The sequence below is a fragment of the Typopeltis vanoorti genome, chromosome 12 (genome assembly GCF_054136105.1).
Source record: "Typopeltis vanoorti isolate ZY-2024b chromosome 12, IOZ_Tvanoo_1.0, whole genome shotgun sequence".
NCBI lineage: Eukaryota > Metazoa > Arthropoda > Arachnida > Uropygi > Thelyphonidae > Typopeltis > Typopeltis vanoorti.
In genome coordinates, this window is record NC_143560.1 from 108,766,222 (window position 1) to 108,789,457 (window position 23,236).

General features: G+C 35.4%; 1 protein-coding gene across 1 annotated transcript in view; it reads right to left on the bottom strand.

Moving 5' to 3' along the window:
* LOC150101127 (DGAT1/2-independent enzyme synthesizing storage lipids) overlaps positions 1 to 16,132 on the bottom strand; it is a 152,308-nt gene extending 136,176 nt beyond the window's left edge. The window contains exons 1-2 of the mRNA XM_090402168.1: positions 15,980 to 16,132; positions 10,657 to 10,828 (exon numbers count right to left, since the gene is read on the bottom strand). Coding sequence (XP_090258294.1) covers positions 10,657 to 10,828; positions 15,980 to 16,114 — 307 coding nt within the window. The 5' untranslated portion in view covers positions 16,115 to 16,132. The remainder of the gene's footprint in view (positions 1 to 10,656; positions 10,829 to 15,979) is intronic.
* Between the last annotated feature and the right edge of the window lie 7,104 nt (positions 16,133 to 23,236).

A 23,236-nucleotide genomic window follows, 5' to 3' on the forward strand; every position in this document is an offset into this window, starting at 1 on the left:
CTGTCAATGTGCATTTATGTTTGTGATTGATTTTAGGTGGGAGATGAACTTCGTCATCCATTATGAGACCACTGCCCTGCTCCAGGCCTGAAGTGGCTTGTAAAAACTCCATGTTTGGTCTCTAGAGCAGGGTTTCTGGAGTATGTGAAAAAATAAATAAATAAATAAATAAATAAATAAATAAAATAAAAAAATAATAAAATTCTTTGTTCATTTATGGTACAAATGTACTATAGGTTTACAAATAAACCTTTTATAGGTCAGAGCCTTGACCCTTTCTTTCAGGAATTTGACAATACACATGCTAAGCGAGGGATAATGTTTCTCTCAGCTATGAAGGAAAATAAGGTATTAGCATATTCCAATGCTGTGGTAAGGACTTGGAGGGATAATGATTCCATACATATCTTTTGAAAAATTCACAAAATCAGTGGATTAACTGTTAATGCAGACAGTATTCAAACCAATTTTATATCTGAGAGTTTTGTTAGAAATAAAGCACTTGATCAAAGACCGGAGACCACATCCTCATATCAGAATCCACAGATGAGGATTCTGAGAAAAATTAAGGGAGTGAATCAATGACAGAATTATATTAAAAATGAAAATATTAGAAAGGAACTTGACATTGTTAGCATTCAAGAATGGGTCAGCAGAGCTAATCTAAGGTGGCATGGCCACTTAAATAGAACGGATGAAGAAAGGATAGTAAAACAGATGTTTTGATGTCAAGATGACAGGAAAGAGACCCAGAGAAAGACCAAGGTCTAGGTGGATTGATTCAGTCAGAAGTGCCTTAGAAGCACAGAATGTTGGATATGACAATATTGGAGTACTCACAAGTAATAGATGATATTTTTGATAGCAAATTAATAATAATGCAAACTTAATCATGTAGTGCTGCCATTGTAACCCGAACACCCCCTTGGGGGTACATATCAAGAAACTGATGATGATTATTTACAGGAAAAAAAAAAAGTGAAAACACACCACAAAATGCTTTTATTCTTAGTAATACATTAGTTGTCTAAACAGTTCTCACCAAAACTGATGTGAACATCAAAATATATTCTATTTTTTTAGTAGCTCTCTCTCATAATCTGCTCTGAAATAAAAAAATTGCATCTCATCATAAAGAAATTATATACTTGGTTTAATCCTTTATCCAAATGCAAGAACACAAAGTTTGCGCCTGATGTAATCATACCTTATTATTAAAATCTCTGGGTTAGAGATAGTCACTGGAAGTGTTTTCACTTGGTTATATTGGCTCCCACTGATGAGACCTCAATGAAGGTTGAAACCAGTCTGGGTATATTGACCCTTCTCATAATGCACAGCATTATACATGTCTGTAAGGTTATGTTCTTTGCATTATGGGATACTAAGGCAAGTGATGTAGTCATTAGCTTCTATATACGAGTTGTCCCAGTGCTGAAAATATTTCAGGCACAAACTTTGTTTGCTTACACTTGGATAAAGGATTAAACCAAGTATATAATTTCTTGGTATCTTTAATTTATAGTAAAACTACGTGAAAAAACTTCCAACAGCGTAACAAAGCATTTGATAATTTCTGCTAACCCAAAACAGCTTCAAGACCACCAAGAATGTCTATCCTTTTAAGAATTTTACAGCATCCTTCCTTTATCAATGTGAAATACAGTGAGGACAGTTCCACACACTTATCCTTTTGGAAAGTATATAAAAATACATATGCTCTAGACAACCCAACCTGAGTGGACTGGACTAGCTGAGCATGCTCAAGAAAATAATCATTTCAGCAGGAAGAGGAAAGGAGCAAAGATATTAAATACGATTTAAATCATAAAGACTGTTCATGGAACTGATTCAAGCCCTAAAAATCCTTATAACAGAAATGACCCGATTAATTTTAAATGAATTTTGGTGTGGTGCCTTGATTTTCCTTCAATGCAAAGGTACTAATGATGGAAGTTCACTCCAAGAAATGCGACTGTCAACTATCTTTTTCTTTTTTAAATGTATACAAGACACGCTGAAAGGTTGTAAATGCTATAGCACATCAGTTAGTGTGAACCATCAGATGTTCAAGGAATACATCAACAAATTCCTTCTGTCGATATGCTTCTTGAACAGCTAGAAGTTCAAATAACTTTTAAAACTACCTCCATTCTTTGAAGAGATAAACAGAATGAAGCAGCAGGAACAGAAGTTGTTTGATAAGTTTCAAGCTGGATGTACAGCCTCTCCCACCCATGTCAAGACAGGGCATACCTCAGGACAGGAACCTTCCTGTGGTATGACTGTTAAAACAAACAGGGCTCTGGAAATGCCATCTACGTGGTGGTGGTGATAGATACTCATTGTCCAGTGAAACGCCACCATCATCACTCTACTTAATGGAAGTGTGAAGTGGCTATTTCCATGCTTTTGTTTTTAGTGTAGGGCCTCCAGTTTCTGTGTCCTCTCTTTCTTCGCATATGCAGCTGGACTTGCTGGGCATGCTCTCCATTCAAAGGTACAGCAGTAAAGTGGATTCCACGAGCTAGCTGCAGAGAGTATACATGGAACTAAACTTGTTGGTAGCAACTAGCTTCCCAATCAGCTGATGAATAATCTTATTGCAGCTTACTATGCTAGGCTGTGCTTGGAAGGAGTCTGGGCATGACAACTTGCAGGGGCACTGTAAATCACTCTTGGATTAGGGACTGGAGCACTCCCTGTATGAGCCTCCATAGCTCAGTCGGTATAGATGAAGCCCTTTGGTTGGAAAGATCTGGGTTTCATTCCCATCAGTGACATGAGGAACCTTTATCTGGTCTCTTTCAACAAAAGGTGAGTTAGACGGTTTCATGTGAAGGAAGGGGAGGGTTTTTTCACCTGGAAACTCGGGATTTTCGTCCCCCAGAACAGGTAAACTCGCCCTGTGAAAACATGCATCTACAGAAATAGGACACACCGGGAGGCACAGGGCTAACCACCTTATCTTTGGGTTACGGTTGCGAAGTCCATGAATGCTTGGAAAGGTTGTGGGGGCTAAGTGCCTGTTAGGACCACTGATAGGATAGAATAGGCACTCCCTGGGTGGAAGTCATATCCACAAGTTCTTTAATCCCTACTGTTCTTCATCTATACATGATAAATTTTTATAAAATTCCACTAAATCAAGGACAACATAAAAAATTGTAGTATTACTGCAGATTAAAAAAAAACTCACACAAAAATCAACAAAAACTTTTAAAAATACATATCCTAAAAAATCTAACACAACAAAACTCCATAAAAACCTTCAACAAACTATACCAACATCAGAAGGCTTCATGCCAACATCAATAATATGCACCATTACTTGAGAATATCAAAATCCAGAGTGTTATTCATCACTGAACCTCAACTGGCATCCTCTATGACAGTGGTGTTCAACCTTTTTTACTACGTGAGCTAGTTTTCTATAATAAGTTATTATTATTATTATTATTCCTGATACCTCCAAGGAGTCCGAAGACTCATCGTGGGAGGACACCTACAACTGTCTCAACCACTACACCAAACCTCTATTACAAATCATCTCCATCAACACCATCTACCGCCCACCTCCACCACCACCACAACTAGTATTTTTTGTCTGTAAATTGCGTGTGTTTTGAAGAGCCGATTTGTCTGTATCTGGGAGAAAAAACCCTGCTACCTCCGTATGAGATCATCTAACTCACCTTTGATTGAAATTGTCCAGATAGAGATTCCTCCCGTCGCGACGAGAATCGAACTTAGGCCTATTCTAATCGAAGGGCGCAATGTACCGTCGTTCTTCCAACTGCACTACGGAGGCACTTGTTATTCGGCGATCTACTCTCTTATAAGTTATTCGGCGATCTACTCTCTTATAAGTTATTTGGTGAGCTACTCTCTTATATAGATCGCATTCCCCCAACCTGATATCTGATTACACACAAATAAACAACTAAAAAAAAATACACAACTAAAAACTTTATTTGTGTATTTAAAAATTTATTTATCACTTTTAATTATTTTAATACAACAAAAAAAAAAAAAAAAATATATATATATATATATATATATATATATATATATATATATATTGGAATAAATTATTTATTTCTCTATTCTGGAAAACCAAAGTTAGAAAAAACAACAGATTGATTACAAACTCACAAGTTACAGGAAATGCTGGTTGATTAAAAAAAAAAAAGTTAATGTGAAATTTGGCATTGTTTGGACCTCGCAACATTTTCATAGTCAAGTTGATATGACGTGGCCAATCGCAGACAATCATCCAAATGATCATTCGTAATTTGGTTTCTTAATTGATTTTTTATGACGGTCATATTTGAAAAAGCAGATTCTGACAAGTACGTCGATCCAAATTACGACAGAATTTTCACGCAAAATCAGTTAATATTGGGAATTTTTCATGTGCATACTTCCAAATGACTTCATTGTTTATTGATTTTAAATGTAAACTATTCTGAATGTTTATTATCTCAAGTTCTACTTCAGCTTGGTTTATATCAAACAGCCCACTAATTTTATTTGAAATTTCTGTGATGTTCAAGTTTTCTTGAAATGGATTATTGATAAAAGATACAATCATTTCAGTTTTATTAAAATTTTTAAATCTTGAATTTATTTCTTCCTCGACTAATTCTATTTCGCAATTCTTTTAAATCATAGCAAAGCATTTCTTGATTTTGGTCAAAAAATTAATTAATATGGGAGATGTCTAAATTCGCAGTCATTTATATTTTTCTTTAATAAAAATAAGTATTGTTGGAAAATTTTTATTGAACTTAACATGTCAATTAAATTTTTATCTCCACCTTGTAACTCTAAATTTAAATTGCTTAATTTCGTACAGAAATCTACTAAAAATGATAAGTGTAACAACCATCTTTTATCACTCAATTGTGGATAAATATCTCCTTTTTCATCAAGAAAAATTTTTATATCGTTAATTAATACAAGAAATCTTTCTAAAAATTGACTTCTGCTGAGCCAGCGAGCATTATTGTACAACAGAAGTTCCCTATCATCATCTGCCTGTAATTTAAATAACCGCTGTTGCAGGGCTTTTCCTCGAACAGAATTTACAATTTTAAAGGTAATATCCAAAACATCTTTTGTGTTTAATCTTTTACTACACAGTACTTTTGGTGAATAATACGATGGTAAGTTAAAAAATCTGGATATTTGTCTTCGTTTTTACATAATGAAATGAAGCCCGATTTATTACCTATCATTGCAGGAGCACCATCAGTAGTAATAGACAAGTTTAAAAAGAGGAAGTTTGTGTTGTTTCACAAATTCATCAAATGCCGAAAAAATGTCTTCTCTCCTTCCCAATAATGGTATAATTTTCAAAAGTTCTTCTTTACTTGAATAATCTTGAAATACCATTAACTGAGCAATATCAGTGAAGTCGTTTGATTCATCAAATTGTAATGAAAATGCAACACACTGGTGAATGTCTGATATTAACCTGGCCTGGAAACTTTTCTCCGGCAATTGGAACTCTTCCTTTCGGCAATTTTGAAACCTTGTCTGCGGCCTAGAAGTAGTCTCTCTCTAGCGACGTCTTGAACCGAGAAGCTCCTTTCTGGAAGCAGGAAACTGCTCTCTCAAGCAACATGGATCCAGGCAGTCTTTCTCTGACAGCGACCCTGGACTGGGCAGCCTCCTCTCTGACAGCAATTCTGGAACTGGGACCCCTTCTACTTGCTTCAGTCCCTTTTTATTAGGCCTTCTATGAGACCTCGCATGAAGTTCAGCAACCCCCAAAGAATCGTATGAGTCTTTCATCTTAAGTTTCAAGTTCGGCATGCCTTTTGTTTTCCTCCACTTTCTTTTGATTGTAAGTTGCCGGCCATCGGAAAGTTGTTTGAACTATTTCTGACTGAATTTGGAGATGTTTACACTTAGAGCCTGCAAGTCTTTCTCATACATGCACGTTTCAATAACAATCTTTCTAATGCCGTCATGTACAGTTACGGCGACAAAAACATTGTCTTTGTTTTTAACACTCTAACATATTCTTATTAAAGCAGTATATACAGTTAGCTTCAAAAGAGTTATTTACAAAAACATCTAATACAAACTATACCAAGACAAACAAAGTTTATTTTTTTACAATATTCACATGGGACTTAACCTAAGTAAAAAAAATCGATGTAATGTGCATTCGAATATTTAAGCTACAATTGAGTTTTTACACTTTGCTTATAATCATATTCACTCGGCTCGCTGTTTGACTTCCAGGTAAATGAAAATTAATTCATTTACCCGAACTTATAAGAAAATTACTGATTTGGCAATTTTAACGAAAAATAAATAAACAATAGCGACACACTTAAAGCAAATTAAAAATAATACAAAATAATGATAAATAAAATATTATGTTTTCAGTTTTAATTAAATTTGTAAGTAAGGAGGAATACACAAGAGATCGACCAAAAATCGCTCTGCGATCGACGGGTTGAACACCCCTGCTCTACGACTACAACATCTCACCTAAACTTTGCATGATGCCTTCTGCGAGAAGGGTGAAGCATGCACTTTTTGTCGGGTCTGATATCATATGCAAAAGTTTATCAGACCTAAAGTGATCTATATACACTGGTGTCCAAAACCTCAGGACAAACACTATTTCTGAAGATTACAAGCACAAATTCAGAAGAATCAACTTGTGGCAATTTGTATAACTGACAATTTTGAGTCGAAAGTGGGTATATATTCATTTTGAATTGTGTGCAAAGGGGGTCACATAGTAACACTCAACAGGATAAAAAGCAAAAGGCTGTCCTAAGAGAATTCTGTTTGAATGAAGCTCTTTTTATGAAGGAATAAACTTGTAAATAACTTGGACATCTTGTAATGTCTCAGAAATCATCTAGATGATTTCCCGTGGGGAAGAATTATCGGAAAGCTTGAAGGCTGCAGAATTACTGATATTGCCAGAGAGTTTGGAATCTCACATAGCATTGTATCCAGGCTCTGGGCAGCATTTTAAACTACTCAAATGTGTTCCAGACATTTACTAAGAGGTTGCCTTCACTCTACCACAGACGACAGATTTTTGGTTATAACAGCAAAATGTAATCGACACACCACAGCAGGTCAGCTTGCAAATCAGCTCCATTCAAGCACAGGGATACAAATATCTTGACAAACTGTGGCAAGACATCTGCGACAAGTAGGTAGTATATGCCCAAAGGCCTGTTTGCTTGCATCCATTTATCTACAGCTCATCGTAGAGCACATTTTCAGTGGTGTTGTATCCATAAAAATTGGACAAAATACCAATGGGCTAATGTACTCTTTACAGATGAGAGTTGTTTTAGTCTTTCCTCTGATTCTAGACGACAGTTGGAATCTGGCATGAAAGATCATGAGAATCATGATTTTTCATGCCATTGCGAGAATGTTCTCGAAAGGGATAGATATGGCAGTGATAGGGTCATGGTGTGGGGAGGCATTACGTTTAATGGAAGCACTAATCTACAAGAGCTGGAAAAAAGGACTATGACTGGTGAACAATATTGTAACGAAGTTCTTCAACATCGTGTTCGATTGTTGTCGAATGTACGTGAAGAATTCATTGTTATGGATGGCAATGCCACACCACATCGTACATGAGCAGCAGAAATACTTCAGGAGACCGAGGATATTAATCAAATCGAGTGGACAGCATGTTCCCCAGATCTCATCCCCACAGAACATGTTTGGGATACAATAGGGAGCTGCACTGCTGCTCAAAATTCCCCTCCTTGCTCTGAAGGAGGAGTAAGCCAGTTTGCCTTAAGAACTCCTGAATCACTTGGTGCTAAGCATGGTATGATGTGAGAGACAACAGTTCAGGTTGGACATATTCCATACTGAAATGTCTCTCCAAATAGTTTTCTGTAAGCACTATACATTAATTCCTTAACTATGTCCTTGGGAAATTTGTAACCTTTTCGAGAAACACACTGCAATTTAATTTGTACAAAATTTATAATGCATTTTTTTGTGTAATATAAATTATTAGTATGCTAGCAATAAATTCATGTCCACATTTGGCTGTATCATAATTTTTTCATACATAGATAAAAATATAGTTCATCCTTTGCTTTTGGATATCAGTGTATGATCTGATTTAGTTGATCACACATCTTTAACCACTCAAAAACTGAGCTAATCTTCTTTGGAGACCAACATCTACATTTGCCACTGGATTTTCTCTAAGTTCACAATTCTGAAGGAGAACATGAACTGTTTGTTGTCAGTAATGACCTGTTAGCCTACAAACCAGAATTCCTGATAATCCTCATCATTCTCCCAACACCCTGGACCTTTTCTTAACCAGCTCTCTACCCAAACACAACACTGCAGTTGTATCTAGATTGAGACCTAATCTCATCCTCATATTCTAGCACTAAAATGGCACCAATTGGAATGACCTTCCCAAGCTTTCTCATGTCTTTTCCCTAGTCTGATTATTTTTCTGCTTTCCTAATCCAAGCACTAGCTCTGATCTAACAAATGAAATTATTTTTGCTAGGATGAGTGCTTTTATTCCAGTCAAAATCCCCAACTCTTATCCAAGCCTTGGTTTTCCAACAAATGTGCCAAAGCAGTCCAAGCTAAAATGCAGCATACACTCCATGGCTCAAGTTAAAAACCATAGCCTCTCACCTAACTTGCACTAATTCCCATAACAACTGCAAAAAAACCATGAAATCTAAAGCAGATTTTGTAAAAGCCAAATGCACTAAGCTTGCTTCCGAGCAGTTGAGCCTTCTGGTCAGTGAGGCTACAGGACAAAACTTCCTTCTGCCTTACTGTTTTCACCTCCTCATCCTGATGGAACAATGACTATATCTCTTAAAGATAAGGCAGACCTCTTGGAATAGGTCTTTGCTTCCAACTCTTGTTTAGATTACCAAGGCAACTAACTTCTCCTACTATTCCACACAACAACCCCAAGTATTCCTCTTCTCATCTTTTGTCAGATGGACATCAGAAAAAATACTCTATAGCCTTGATACTAATACCCTCCAACTGTACTAAGAGCCTGTGCTCCAGAACTGATTCCATTCTTCACCTTTTACAAGCTGTCCTACTTGTGTGGCATCCATCCAACAGAAAGGAAGCATGTTTTTATCCAGCCTGTTCCTAAAAAGGGAAATCAGATCAAACTACTATCCCACTGTCCTCAACTGAATACTCTCAGGTCATCAAACAGCCAGTTTCTCCAATACTATGAGGCCTATCAGTTAATTAGTGATCAATATGAATTCCGCAATTCTCATTCTGCAGCATTCTTCACTAACCCTGCCCTTTGAAACCAGGCTGTAGAAAGATTTGGAGAAATTCTTAGTCACCCTTGTTTCCTATGCATTTGATTGGTTATTGACTCAGAGAAGCAGACCCTCTGGGTACATAATTCTAGCTCAAAGCCTGGTGTGATCCAAGGACAGTGTCAGACAGAGTTAGACTGGGGCAGTATGTGTCAGAGGGTAACACAGATGTCCTAATGCGAGCTCAGTGAGGACAGAAATCTCATATAAAGCAAAGGACACAAGCTGGTTTGACCTTGATTTTCAGTAAGACTGCAAAACAGGGCCTATTAACCTTTGGATTTTAAGTTTTAAGCAAGAGGTGTCAGAAAAGTCACCACAGAGAACTGGCTTGTGGTAGTTGAGCATTCATAGTGCCATCACTTTTTGATCCTTAGATGTTGGCTCTTCCTATCACTGCAAAGCAGCATTCACCAAGCATTGGATTGTTCATCCACTAACAGAGAACATAAGCTGGGTTTAGACTGTCATAAGACAGGTTAGTCTTACTGTACTGATGATTACTCATTGCAACAGTAATCTTCAGTATGAGAGGAACCGCAGGTTCGGACAGTTGGTAAATGTGCTTGGTTGGGTGACCAGTGGTACAAAGCTACAATCAGTGAGATTACAAATGAACACCTCTAGGCCAGAATCCCACCTAGCCACTGCAATAGTACTGTTCATACCGTGCATGTTGAAAGGCAGAACTAGCAGGAGTTGCTTTTAAAGGTTATGGTGCAAGTGCTCTTCGACGAGGTCACTAGAATAGAAACATTAATTAAGGCAGCCGTTGAGACTATGCACAATTCTATTTCATACTTTTTTTTTTGTCTCACAGACCATCAAATGAGTACTGCAATGATTTTCTTATAATAATTTTGCTTAATGGGAGTTGACTATATAATAATTTCTGAAACATCAGATGCAACATTAGATTATATTTATATTATATGCAACATTCTAGTTATATTAGATATATAATTTACATTATTCTAGATTCTGCAAAACAGCATAAGTCACTTTAATTCCACAGAATATACAAACAGAATAAATGGGGAGGGGGGAGGGGAACAGAAGTTGTATGATAAGTTTTAAGCTAGATGTACAGCTTCTTCTACCCAAGTGAAAACAGGACAGGGACCTTCTTTTGCAAGCTTACTTTTGTCAGCATGTTAGCTTATGCAAGTTGTGCAGAACTTTTCATTTCTTGGTAACTGTTCTGTTATACTTTTGGACAAAGAGATCACCAAAATGTCTTTTTCAGTCTTCTTCACATTCACCTCTTAATATTCATGACAATACTGTATTCGAAATTAAATAGAAAAAAAATGACACTTACCATACCAAATCCATCCATGAGCATCCCACAATGTTGCCAGAGTTTGTCGTGCTCCATACCAAAAATCTATAGCATATGCATCCTTTAATCTGTGTCTATGCTGATATATCCTTAGAAATAATGCAGAAAAGTACAGAAGGGCTAATATTAAAACAGGTAGAAGAAAGCTTACCTAAAGAAAAATATGCAAAAACGTATCTTTATATATATATATATAGATAGTATAATAAAACATTAACTCTGACAGAATGTAGAATTTTAACTGTTTTAATGTTATCACTAATTTTTATTTATTTAACCTCATACAAAAAAATTCACAATCAATCGCCATTTCATTAGCAGGACCCCCCCCCCTTTTTTTTTTCAGTGGTTGAGTGAAGATTTAAGGCTGGGATGAAGGAAAAATGTATTAACTGAATTAGCATATTTATATGTTATATAATCAACTCTCACTATGGCAAACTTAATATGATGGACAATTTGATACAGTGAATTTCTCTCAGCATAGCAGTGGGAACAGCAGTACATTATAGTCAGTGAATTTGTTATAATGCCATTTGCTACAGGAAGAACTGATTACAATTACAGTAAATTGCAAAATACTGAAACACTGAGAGGAAGAATTAGGAAACATCATGCATTTTTCTCTGCTTAGTGAAGGGAGCAATCCTTGTATAATTAATAAATGATATGCATCCATTAATATCACATTAATGTTCATAAAACATATTTTAAATTCATTCAGGGTGAAACAAAAATATACTTTACCACAAATAAAAAACAAAAATGTAATTATGGTTTTAATTATAATGAAATACAATTATGAAAAGCAAATAAAGAAATAACTGTAATCATAAAAAGTTTAAAAACAGCATTCTTATGTAAAACTATTATCAAAACACTGAACCTGAAGTGTTTTTTTGAGTACACATAATTCTCTTTTGACGAATTTTATCATTAAAATGATTACGATGAGATGGCAGCAAATACCACATTTCATAGAATTTCATTAAGCTAAAGGATTATCATAATTTTGAATCCAATAAATAAGGGGAGGGGACTGTGTCCTTTCATCATGAACTAAAAGTGGTTCAACAATGATAACTACTCCACAGCAATATACCTAAATTATACAAATACACATCACACACCACAGGTCATTTGATGTTTATATATAATGGAGTTTGAAAATGTTTAGAGTTTAATTTTAGACTGTGAATATTTTCGTTGTTTGTGAGAAATAACATTACAACTAAAACAAATCACAAACATCTTGTACACAATAAAATCATAAATTTTATCCAATTCTATCTGGGTATGCTGAAGTTCTTGCAATATATAATTTCACCACATTTTATTCCTTTGTGTCTTTACAAAGAGTTACAAAAACTGACAAATTTTCTAGTTTCAAATACTAAATTTCAACAAATCCAACCAGAAGGAGTTCCATGATAACTTATAAATAAAAAATTAATTATTCAGAGTACATCCCCAATGCCCAACTGCTGCATTCTCATTCATTAGATGCCAACTTTTTTTTTTTTTTTTTACAAAGTTAATATGTCATATTATGCATTTTTCTCGCAATGCATAATTGGCCACATTACCACAAAAGAAAACAAATTACGTTTATAATGAAATGGCTCATGACTTCTTGAGAATGCAGGAGCTGAGTGGTGAGAATATAATCTAAAAATCTGTTAGTGTTATCAAGGTTTCTGTTTAGTAGTATTACATTTTTTGCTAAAGTAATACTTTTAGTAGAGCAAGTATAACAAAATAAAATGGCCAACTGTTCAGTAAATTACACTAATATATATACACACAGTTCGAAAGAAGTCAACGGACACTATAGTGTGAGCAGCAAACAGTCGTGGCACCAACCTTAATAAGATATAGGACCTCCTTTTGCTGCGATGACTGCAGCAATCCCATGGGCATACTTTCCACAAGTATACAATAACAATCAATGGGAATTTTGGACCATTCTCCTGAATTATTGCGGGGTGGATATCCCTTGACCTCACCCAATGCTCCAGTTCATTCCACAGATGTTCAAATAGGGTTGAGATCAGGGCTCTCTGGAGACCAGTCAAGTGTGGTCAACTTATTTTTACAAAACTTTCATAGTTTCTACATTCAGCTTTGAAATAATGCTGGATCTAATATCCACTTTACTTACATAATTTTGCATCACCGAACTGAAGCCTTTTGGCTCTTTATTTTAGTAAACATACCTAATATTATATGAGTTTATTATTATAAACGTATCAGTTTCTATGTGTGCAATGATTTATCTTTATTCTGGAAAACTAGACATTGCTTAGGAGCTTAAAAACAACAAAACTATTTAATTAATGTAATTTAACTTATCACTGAGACCCTCAAAGCATACAAAATAAACTATTTAATCATATAAATTAAGTGAATATTTAATCCAACATTATTTCAAAGCCGAATACAGAAACTATAAAAGTTTCGGTGAAGTTTGACCAGAGCTTATGGGAATACACTCACCGCCATACTATGAGTCTCCCCAGCCAAACCATAGGGAGCACGATCGCTAGTAAGCATCTGTATATTTGCCTCCTATTGGTTTGTTTGATAAGGTTTCACTAGCCTGACATAGTCTCTGACGAAAGCTCATTGGTTTTCATCAGAGACTAGGCAGAAACCTAAAAGAGCAAAAACTCTCAGTACTAAGGGACTCAAAGTGTGGGAGAGATGTATTTTCCGTAAGCGAATATTTTTCGATCTCTCCCACACTTCGAGTCCCTTAGTACTGAGAGTTTTTCCTCTCTTAGGTTTCTGCCTAGTCTCTGACGAAAATCAATGAGTTTGAAACAATTGTTAGGCTAGTGAAACCTTATCAAACAAACCAATAGGAGGCGAATATATGGACACTTACTAGCAATCGTGCTCCCTATGGTTTGATTGGGGCGACTCGTGGTATGGTGGCAAGTGTATTCTCGTAAGCTCTCTGGTCAAACTTTGCCGAAACTTTTATAGTTTCTAACTATATCTGGCACGAAACTTTTATAGTTTCTGTATTCAACTTTGAAATAATGTTGGATTCAACATCCACTTAATTTATATAATTTTGCATTGCCGAAGTGAAGCCTTTTGGCTCTTTATTTTAGTAAATAACTATTTAATCATATTAAAATGAAAGCAGAATGCTAAAACAACATATAGCACAATAGAACATCCAGCAGTCCATGTATGTTCAATTTAAGGCTATATAAAGGGGAACAGTAACTATCTCATTCCAACTTGACAATTCTTTACCACTTTTTCAATGCACCGTGAACTTCATCTCCTTGTTCACCATCCTGCAAATCCTTACCCTCTGAATCTCCTATACTAAAATCACACCGGAGAGTGGACCAAGTGACAGACTTCAATCTAGATCATCAAATTCCTCATATTTATTCTTAAGTGGTGTAGAGAATATGATACACATGCTTCATCACGTTTTTTTCCAATGGAAAAAACCATGTGTAAAGTCACCAAGGAGAGAAAAAATCAGATCTTCATGACTGACTGACATGAGATTAATGAGACAGCTCAGGAAAATAAATTCTACTGAAAGTAGAGTGCAATTCAGTACATGCCTTCACAGAATATATTGTAAAATGGAAAAGTAAATAAAAAACAAAAGTCATTGGAAAACTTTGGAAAGAATAAATAATATAAATATCATTAATATGTCAAAATACTCTGGAGTCTACTTAAAAAAAAAAAAAAGTTTAGATATGAAGGAATAGTACTGCAAAACAAAGTAAGATAATCAAGTGACTAAAAAACTAAAAACATTCTGAATATCCTTATATTCATTCTTCATCTCTAGGCATGTAAAATTATGAGCAGTTGCTTGTGGTTTTACATGCTTAGAGTGAAGGTGGAGTAATGATGACAGCCAGCCTGGTAGCACTTATGAAAATATTTAAAGAAAAGAAGGCAGAAATAGAACCTTTATAAAAAAATGGTTGGAGTAGGTCTAAGAGACAGAGAGATCACCTATTAAGCAAACTGTCCTCTCTGAACAGCAAAAAGAATTTTCGGGAGGTTTTTAATGTAATACCCAAAACTAAGAATGTTTTAAAATTGGAAAAATTTGGGGTTTATACAGTGTCACAAGTTGTCCAGGTGAAAAGCAGGATCTTGAGTGGAAAAATGGCACTAAGTTTTTTAGAAGCTGAAAGATGTATTTATGTCAGGAAAGGCAAGGGTGTAAGTTAGCCATAGAAGAGGAGGTTGATCTTAACTGGAAATCCTAGTATCAGAGGTAAGGACAAGTGATGACAGATCTTTCTTATAAGAAATAAACCAGGCCTGTGTTTGTGTAACTTTAAAGTCCACTAGGATATCCTCATTTCATTGGAGAACAGCAAGATGATGAAAACAATGGTTATGAAAGATCTTGTTGCTTATATCATTTGGTACTTCAAGGCAAAAGAGGAAAGTGGAATGATGTGCTGTCATTAGTGAGAGAAAGTCACTAATGTACATGAGGAGAAGAACAGATGAAAATAAAATTTTGGAGTAGCCTGGAAATGGTAGGAAATGAAGAAAGGAAACAACCCACAATGATGTATAGTGAATAATCATCATCAAATTCCTGACATGTACCCTCAAGGGGTGTACAGGATATTATGATAGTACTACATGAAAAGCTTATATCATTACTAACTTCCTATCAACAATTTTCCTCCAACTCAATCTTTTATGTCAAGACTCCAACATTATCAGATCTTATATTCTGTCTTCTAAGGCAATTTTTACTATATCAATCCACCTATATCTTGTCTTCCTCTGGGTCTTTGCTTTGCGGTCTGAAGAATGCTCTCTGTGTTGATAGCTTAAATGTTTCTATCGTATCCCCTTTTTTATGCCCATCAACCAACTACTGCAACTCACAAGGGTATTATAGAACTGATGCAGGGGAAATATTTCAGCGGTTGGCTAGTGATGGAAGAACAAGAAGTCATCCCTGGAAATTAAGTAAGAGTGTGGTTAACAAGAGTGTGAGAAATAGATTTTTCAACTGGAGTGGTGAATGAGTGGAATGCTATGCCAAACTCAATTGTGAGTGCTTCACCTGTCAATGAGTTCAAAGAGAGGTATGATGGATATTGTATGGATAGTTTGGGTCTCCTTTGATGAGTCTTTTGAACTCAATGGAGGTGCCTGCATAATAATTCTATCTATTAGTTATATCTACATAGATTTAAAACTGTTCAGAATCACATCTTATGTTTATTTGCAGAATTAAAAATGAAATTAATAATGAAATATTTTCTTGTAATTTAATTATACTTACAATAATAGGTGTAAATAGCCATATTAACCATCTTAAGAAATGGAAGTCTATATATGATTCCACATATTTCATAAACAATACATCATATGTAAAATTAGCAGTTTCTTCAGCTGATTCTTGTAGAAAATCAGGCATTGTCACTCAGATTTCTAATCCTTCCTTGACACTATGAAAAAATTTAGTATTGTAGATTACAACTGCGAATTAAGGCATTAAATAATCAGTGTCAACTAATTGGCAAAATTTTCAGAATATCAGTAAAAAGTATATACAACAATATAATTTCAATATAACAAGATATATTGTAAACATGTTTTTTTTTTTTTTTTTGTAAAATTTCAGTCCTGCACTCACTCACTCTCACATACACTCCTGGAGAGGATGGAATAACCAGTGATATACTCTTAAAAGTGTTTTTTAATTCCCCAAATTCATAACAGTTTACAACGAATGCCTAAAAAAGAGAGCAATTTCCTTTATTATGGAAATGCTCTAAAATTATAATCAAACAGGAAAAGAAACATCTGACAAAATTAGCAAATACAAGCCAATCAGTCTCATAAATGTTGAAAGATTTTTTAACTTAGTTATACTATAAATTAAAGATGCCAAGAAATTATATTAATGTGTCATCCATTATCCAAGTGTAAGCAAAGAAAGTTTGCATGTTAAGATAACTTGGATGAATGATGAAACCAAAAATATAATTTCTTGGCATTATTAATTTACAGTCTCATAAATGTTGCTGGTAATGTACTAGAAAAACTTCTGATAAACCAAATAATGCACTTTGTCTACTCAAGAGACCTATTAAGCAGCAATCAATATGCATTAAGACCTCAATCAAGCTCAGAAGATGCAATTATGGAGGTTAAAGAGTTTTCATGGAAGACAGTCTAAAAAAAAGACACTACTGATCTTACTTGATACACAAGGAGCCTTCGATGCTACGTGGTGGCCAGTCATAATTAATTAATCAATTAAGAGATTTCAGATGTCCAAAAAACTCACTCTACCTACAAAAAATTATTTTACAGACAGAAGAGCAACCATGACATTAAATACCACAGTTGTAATGAAAGAAGTCAAACAAGGCTGTCCGCAAGATTCCTGCAGTGGACCAGGTTTCTGGAACATCCAGTATGACTTGCTACTAAGATTTCCTTTCACTATTGAAACAAAAGTCATAGCTTTCGCCGATGATAATGATTTGGGGACGTGACAGCTTACAGTTAGAAGCAACGGCTAACGAAGAACTCTTTAAAACTGCAGAGTGGGCACAGAAAAAACTCACATCACTCCAGTAATAGTCTTCCTAAACAGGGAAGTTCTCAAGGTAGCAGTGAGCTAAAATACCTAGGAGTAAAAATAGATGAAACATTTACCTTCAACGAGCATATTTCATATGTTGCCAAAAAAAGTTTACAAAGAGTAAACCTTCTAGCTAAGTTGGCAAAGACAAATTGGGGATTAGGCCAAAGAGTGCTGAAAACAATACATACTGGAGCCATACTACCATTGATATCTTATGCTAGAAACATACACTAAAATCAAAGAAAAACCAACAAAAGTTAAACAGAGTTCAACTCCTTATAGCCATACAAATTAAAGAATACAGGACAATATCTTTCAAGGCAGCGTACATTATTTCTGGGTTTAACACTGATCTGCCTGAAATGGCAAGAATTCTCTCTTATATATTAAGTCACTTCTGGAAGATACAACAGAAATTTTAACATTGATTCAATTTGCTATGAACGTCCACTTCACTACAGTAGGTGGCCTCATCCAGCAAAGAAAACATACATTATGGAAAAGGAAAGCTCTGCGAGGATGATTTCCACATATATATATATATATATATATATATATATACACTGATGGAAGAAGAGCCTTCTTCTGGATAGTATCAAGTATTATTAGTGCACCAAATCAAATGTGGGGACAGTATTCCATGTTGAGCAGATTTGAGATTTAATAGTATTAAAAGTCATATAGGTAGTAAGTGATAGCAGATCTTCATCCTGCATTAAAACAAGCTTTCTGCAGCATGAAGCATCAAAGGCTGTGTTCTGTTTGTGCTAGGTGTAAGTCAACCCAATAAGAAAAATCAGATCTTGACTAGATGTCTGAATATTATCAAAATACATAATATTACCTCACATCACTATAGAATAGTAAGAAAATCAGATTTAAGGCATTGATTGTGAATGATCTTGAAGCTTGGATCATTAGAGCAGTGCAAGAGTTGTCAAATTAGAAAGGAAGAGCAGTGAGAGATCTGAAGATGGCAAGAAATTATTAACATGTTAAGTCAGGGTGGAATTACTATCACCATGACCTTCACCTTATGGAGGGGAAAAAATATCTTACCACACTACACTTTCCTATTTACGGACAAGTCACATATTATGATGGGTTTCTTTGAATGTAACCAAATTGGCATAGAGAGGGGAAGGAATGAGTTTGTTTCAGGATATATTAAAAATAATATTATTATTATACAGTATCTCCATGGATACTGTATAATAATAATGGCATGCCTGTTAGAACAACTTGAAAAAATACGTTTTTTATGTATCAATTACATGTGGCAATTTTTACCTGTAATTTCCAGTTTGTTTTGATACTTCAATGTTTATTACTATTCTTGCCCTTTAAGAATATCTGAGGAAGGCTGTTATAAGCCGAAACTAGTCATATTATTCTTATTAAAATCTTTATAAGTTATCTCGGTTTTTTAGTCATTAAGTCTATTTTTAAAATAACCTCATAGCAGTCAAATTATTATTATTTATATGAGTACTCCATGGAGTCAAAAGACTCATCATGGGAGACCCTCTATCCATTAATGCAATACTTATCACCTTAAACTTATTTACTGTTGGGTTGCTTGGCTCTGGTAATACATTCCACTCATTCACTACTTCAAGTAAAGAACCTAGTTCTCACACCCTTACTAACCACACTCTTAGACAATTTTCAAGTGTGATTGAAAGATATCTTTATTGTCAATCTTATAGAATCCCTTTAGTAACTTGTAAGTTTTCTGTCATGTCTCCTCTCCTTCACCTATCAGCTAAACTGTGCAACCTAGATGCCTTCAGTCTATCCTCATAGGGAACATTCCACAGACCTGTCACCAGCTTGGTGATCTGTCTCTGAATCCTCTCTACCACCTCCCGATCCCCAAGAAAATAGGTGACCAAATCTGTGCACAGTGGTCAACACATGGCCAAATCATAGCCGTATAAAGAGGGATAATAACCTCCCTAACTTTACCTGTCAGTTCCTCAACATTTAAGTATAATCCTCTGATATATTTCGTTAACTCTGGCAATATGTCTCTCAAATTTCAAATCTATATCCACCCCTAGATCCCTACCCTCATCAATGTCCTGTAGACTAGTACCATCAATATGATACGAAGCATGTAATCCTTTCATCCTGAAATGCATTGACTTATATTGATATTTCAGTACTAAATTTGACTGCTATGAAGTTATTTCTATAAAGATTGTGAATTGCTACTATCATTTAGTTGTAGTTTCAGTGTCAGTGGATGTTTCTAAAAGTTGATTTCTGTTCATACAGTCTGAGGCTTTCATATAGTTTATAAATGTTAGGTGTTTACTCAATTCTTTCTGCTTCAGAAAAGAGTAAATCACATGGAGAAGATGGTATTAAACATGGAACTGTTCAAATATGCTGATAAAACTCTTAAATCAAGACTTCGATTTCCTGAATTGAATATGGGATGAAAAACAACCACCGGAATCCCAGCAGACTATAATCTTTACTATTTTATAAAAAAAAAAATAATAATAAAAAAAGGCAAATGTAAAGACTGAAAATTACCATGGAATAAGTCTTCTCAATAGTGGTTACACAATATATGCAAAATTTATAAAAAAAAAAAAAAAAATTACAGAGTTAGTGATAAGAAAAAATGGATTCTGCAAAGGCAGATCTTTCACAATCATTCTTCTCTGAATGATTGTGAAAGATCTGCCTTTGCAGAATCTTTACTCTATTTTTTCAGTTACTAATTGAAAAGCAGAAATAATTGACTATATGAAAGCCTTTGACTGTATGAACGGAAATCAACTTTTAGAAACACTTGCTAACACTGAAACTCCAACCAAATAGTAGCAATTTACAATCTTTATAGATATTATTATTATTATTATGGGTATCTCCATGGAGCCAGTAGACTCATTGTGGGAGACCCAAACTATCAAAACAGTATCTGTCATATCTCCTCTTCAATTCATTTACAGATGAAGAACTCGCAACTGAGACAGGCAATGCATTCCACTCATTCACCACCCTCCAGGCGAAAAACCTTGTTCTCACACCTTTGTTAACCACACTTTTCCTTAATTTCCAGGGATGACCTCTTGTTCTTCCATCACTATCACACAGCTGAAACATTTCCCCTGCATCAATCTTATAAAAGCCTTTTAGTAATTTAAATGTTTCTGTCATATTCCGTCTTCTCTGCCTATCAACCAACCTCTGCAATCCATAAGCTCTCAATCTATCAATGTAGGGAGCATTTTTTACATCAGTCACCCACTTAGTCACTCTCCTCTGAACCCTCTCCACAACTTCCTCATTCTCCAAGGAATCCAGGTGACCAGACCTGAGCACAGTAATCCAAATGTGGAAGTATCAATGCTTTATAAAGAGGAATAATAACCTCTTTATCTCTAGATGTTAGTGTGTTCCTCAATAACCAAGTAATCCTATATGCAATCTTGGACACCTTAGCAATGTGTCCCCTGAATTTCATCTCCCTATCCACCAACACCCTTAAGTCTCTAGCCTCATCAATCTCTTAGAATACCTTTCCATCGATCTAGTACACAGCTGGTAATCTTTTAATCCTAAAATGCATAACTTTACGCTTTTCAACATTGAACTGACATCCACAACCTTTTGCCCATTTCGCGAGCTTATTTGCTTGATTTTTTATTGCACTACCCAACTTTGCATCATCGGCAAACAACTGAATATCTCCCTTTAAGCCATTTCTATATAAATTCATAGCAGTTAAATTTGGTACTGTAATGAATCACATCATCTGACAAAGCTACTGCCCTTTATCATTGTTGCTCTTTAATATATACAACACACACAAACACACACCACGGGGCTCTGCCCTGCTTAATTTCCAGGCTGTTAATGTCATATACACACCTGGATAAGCTTGTTGTAAAAGTCAGCCCAAGAAGAGAAAATTGATCTTGAAAGGATATTGGATCATTATCAGAAGTAAGGAGTGAAGTAAGATCTCTGTTGTTGGTAATAAGATATGTTTTAATAGCATTGAAATTCACTAGATTGTCTTCATCCCACTTGAGAATGGTGAGAAGATCAGTGTTTTAAGATATTGCTTATGGCAAATCTTGAAACTTCATTTGAGTGCTATAGGGTTTTTCAAATGAAGAGGAATTGAGAGTATACTGTCATCAGCAAATGAAAACTATGAATACGATTTCATTCCAAGTCAGAAAAGGACATTGATGCAAAGGACGAAGAGTGTAGGTATGAGAATTTCAATCTTATTGGAAGCCTTAAGTCATTTGAAAAAAGAGTAGGTTTCCAGGATTTATTAAGAGATAAATAACTATGCGTTATTCATAATTTTGCATAAGATACATGTAGACACAGTTAAAAAAAAAATTATTTAAATAAGATAGATCAATTACAGATATTTCAGTTCATGTATCCTGGATCATCATTGTAATACAGGTGGATATTAAAAAATTAAACAACAATGAAGGTATATGGATAATAGAATCTCTCCTATGCACATTTGGGAGACAGCCAGGTAAAAACTGATATTATTAGGATCAAATGACGTGTATGATTACAAAAAACAAAACAAATGAAGCGCGTGCATGTAATTATTATTATTATTATTTGTCACCTCCAGAGAGTCCAAAGACTCATCGAGGGAGGGCATCTACTCTACAACTCTGCTTCTACCACTCACAATCCACCAATTGACCGCAACTGCACCAACGCCATCTACTGCTGACCTTCACCACTGGTATTTCTACAGACAATCACAAACGTCCATGCGCACGGTGGGATTCAAACCTGCAGCCTCTTGACTGGAGAGCGGACATGCTTACCACTCAGCCAGCCAGGCTGGCATTAAAAGCATATAACTAAACAGTATAGTTCTTAATAATTTCCCAGATATTTGGTATGGGAAGGCCATCATTGTGGTTTACTAAGGATTTTGGGTAATGCAGAAGTACTTTGCAACTTTTTTTAAAAAGATTCTCGTATTTATGAGAACATGTATATAGTAATTTGGTATCATTCCAAAGGATCCTGTGGCTAGTAGTATTAGTAGTCCCATGTTCTGCTAGACCCGATTTCTTCTGTTTTTGGAGGTAATGTAGGATTAATGTTTTCAAAAAGGAGTATAGAAACAGATTGGCCTGTTTGCTCTATGATACCATCTCCAAAAGATGAAATTCCAAGTAGCAGTAGAGTCTATTCAGTCCCATGCAACTTCAAGTTATTCTACTTTGGGAAAACAGACAATCTGTGTCTACACACCTTTCTGAACATATCATACATTACCTCTAAGAAATGGAACAAATTGGGTCTAGCAGAACATGTAATTACTGATACTAATTACTACATATACTGTGTTGCCAAAAGTGTCCGGACAGCAACTGTTTGTATTTCCAGTCGCAGTGTTGCTGTCATATACAGAGTTGGGCCTTCTTTCGCTGATATTACAGTCATTACTCTTCAGGGTAGGTTTTCCACTAAGTTCTAGTAAACTGCTGCTGGAATTCATTTCCATTCTTCCTGTAGTATGGAGAACAGCTAATGAGTGTTGAGCAAGTAGGTCTGGGACACAACCTTTGCTCAAGCTCATTCTAAAGATGTTCAGCAGGGTTGGGGCTATGGGCTGGTCAGTTAGTTCTTCTGCCTCCATGTCTTTACATGACAGAGCTAGGGCCCTTGCTTGCTGTTTCAAACTGTTGCTACAGTGTGAGAAGAATAGAATTGTCATGGTAGGCATCAGTGTTTAAAGAACAGAAACTAATGTGCTCATTCCAAACCAGGAAAAACAGCTCCAGACCATTATGCTACCCATCCAAATTTCATGGTTGATTCAAGACATTCCTGTAAGTATCATTCACCAGGCATCCAAAAGGTCCAGACATGTCATTATTGAATGAGCACTTCATTGGTATCTATCATACTGGTGTAAATGATTGCCAG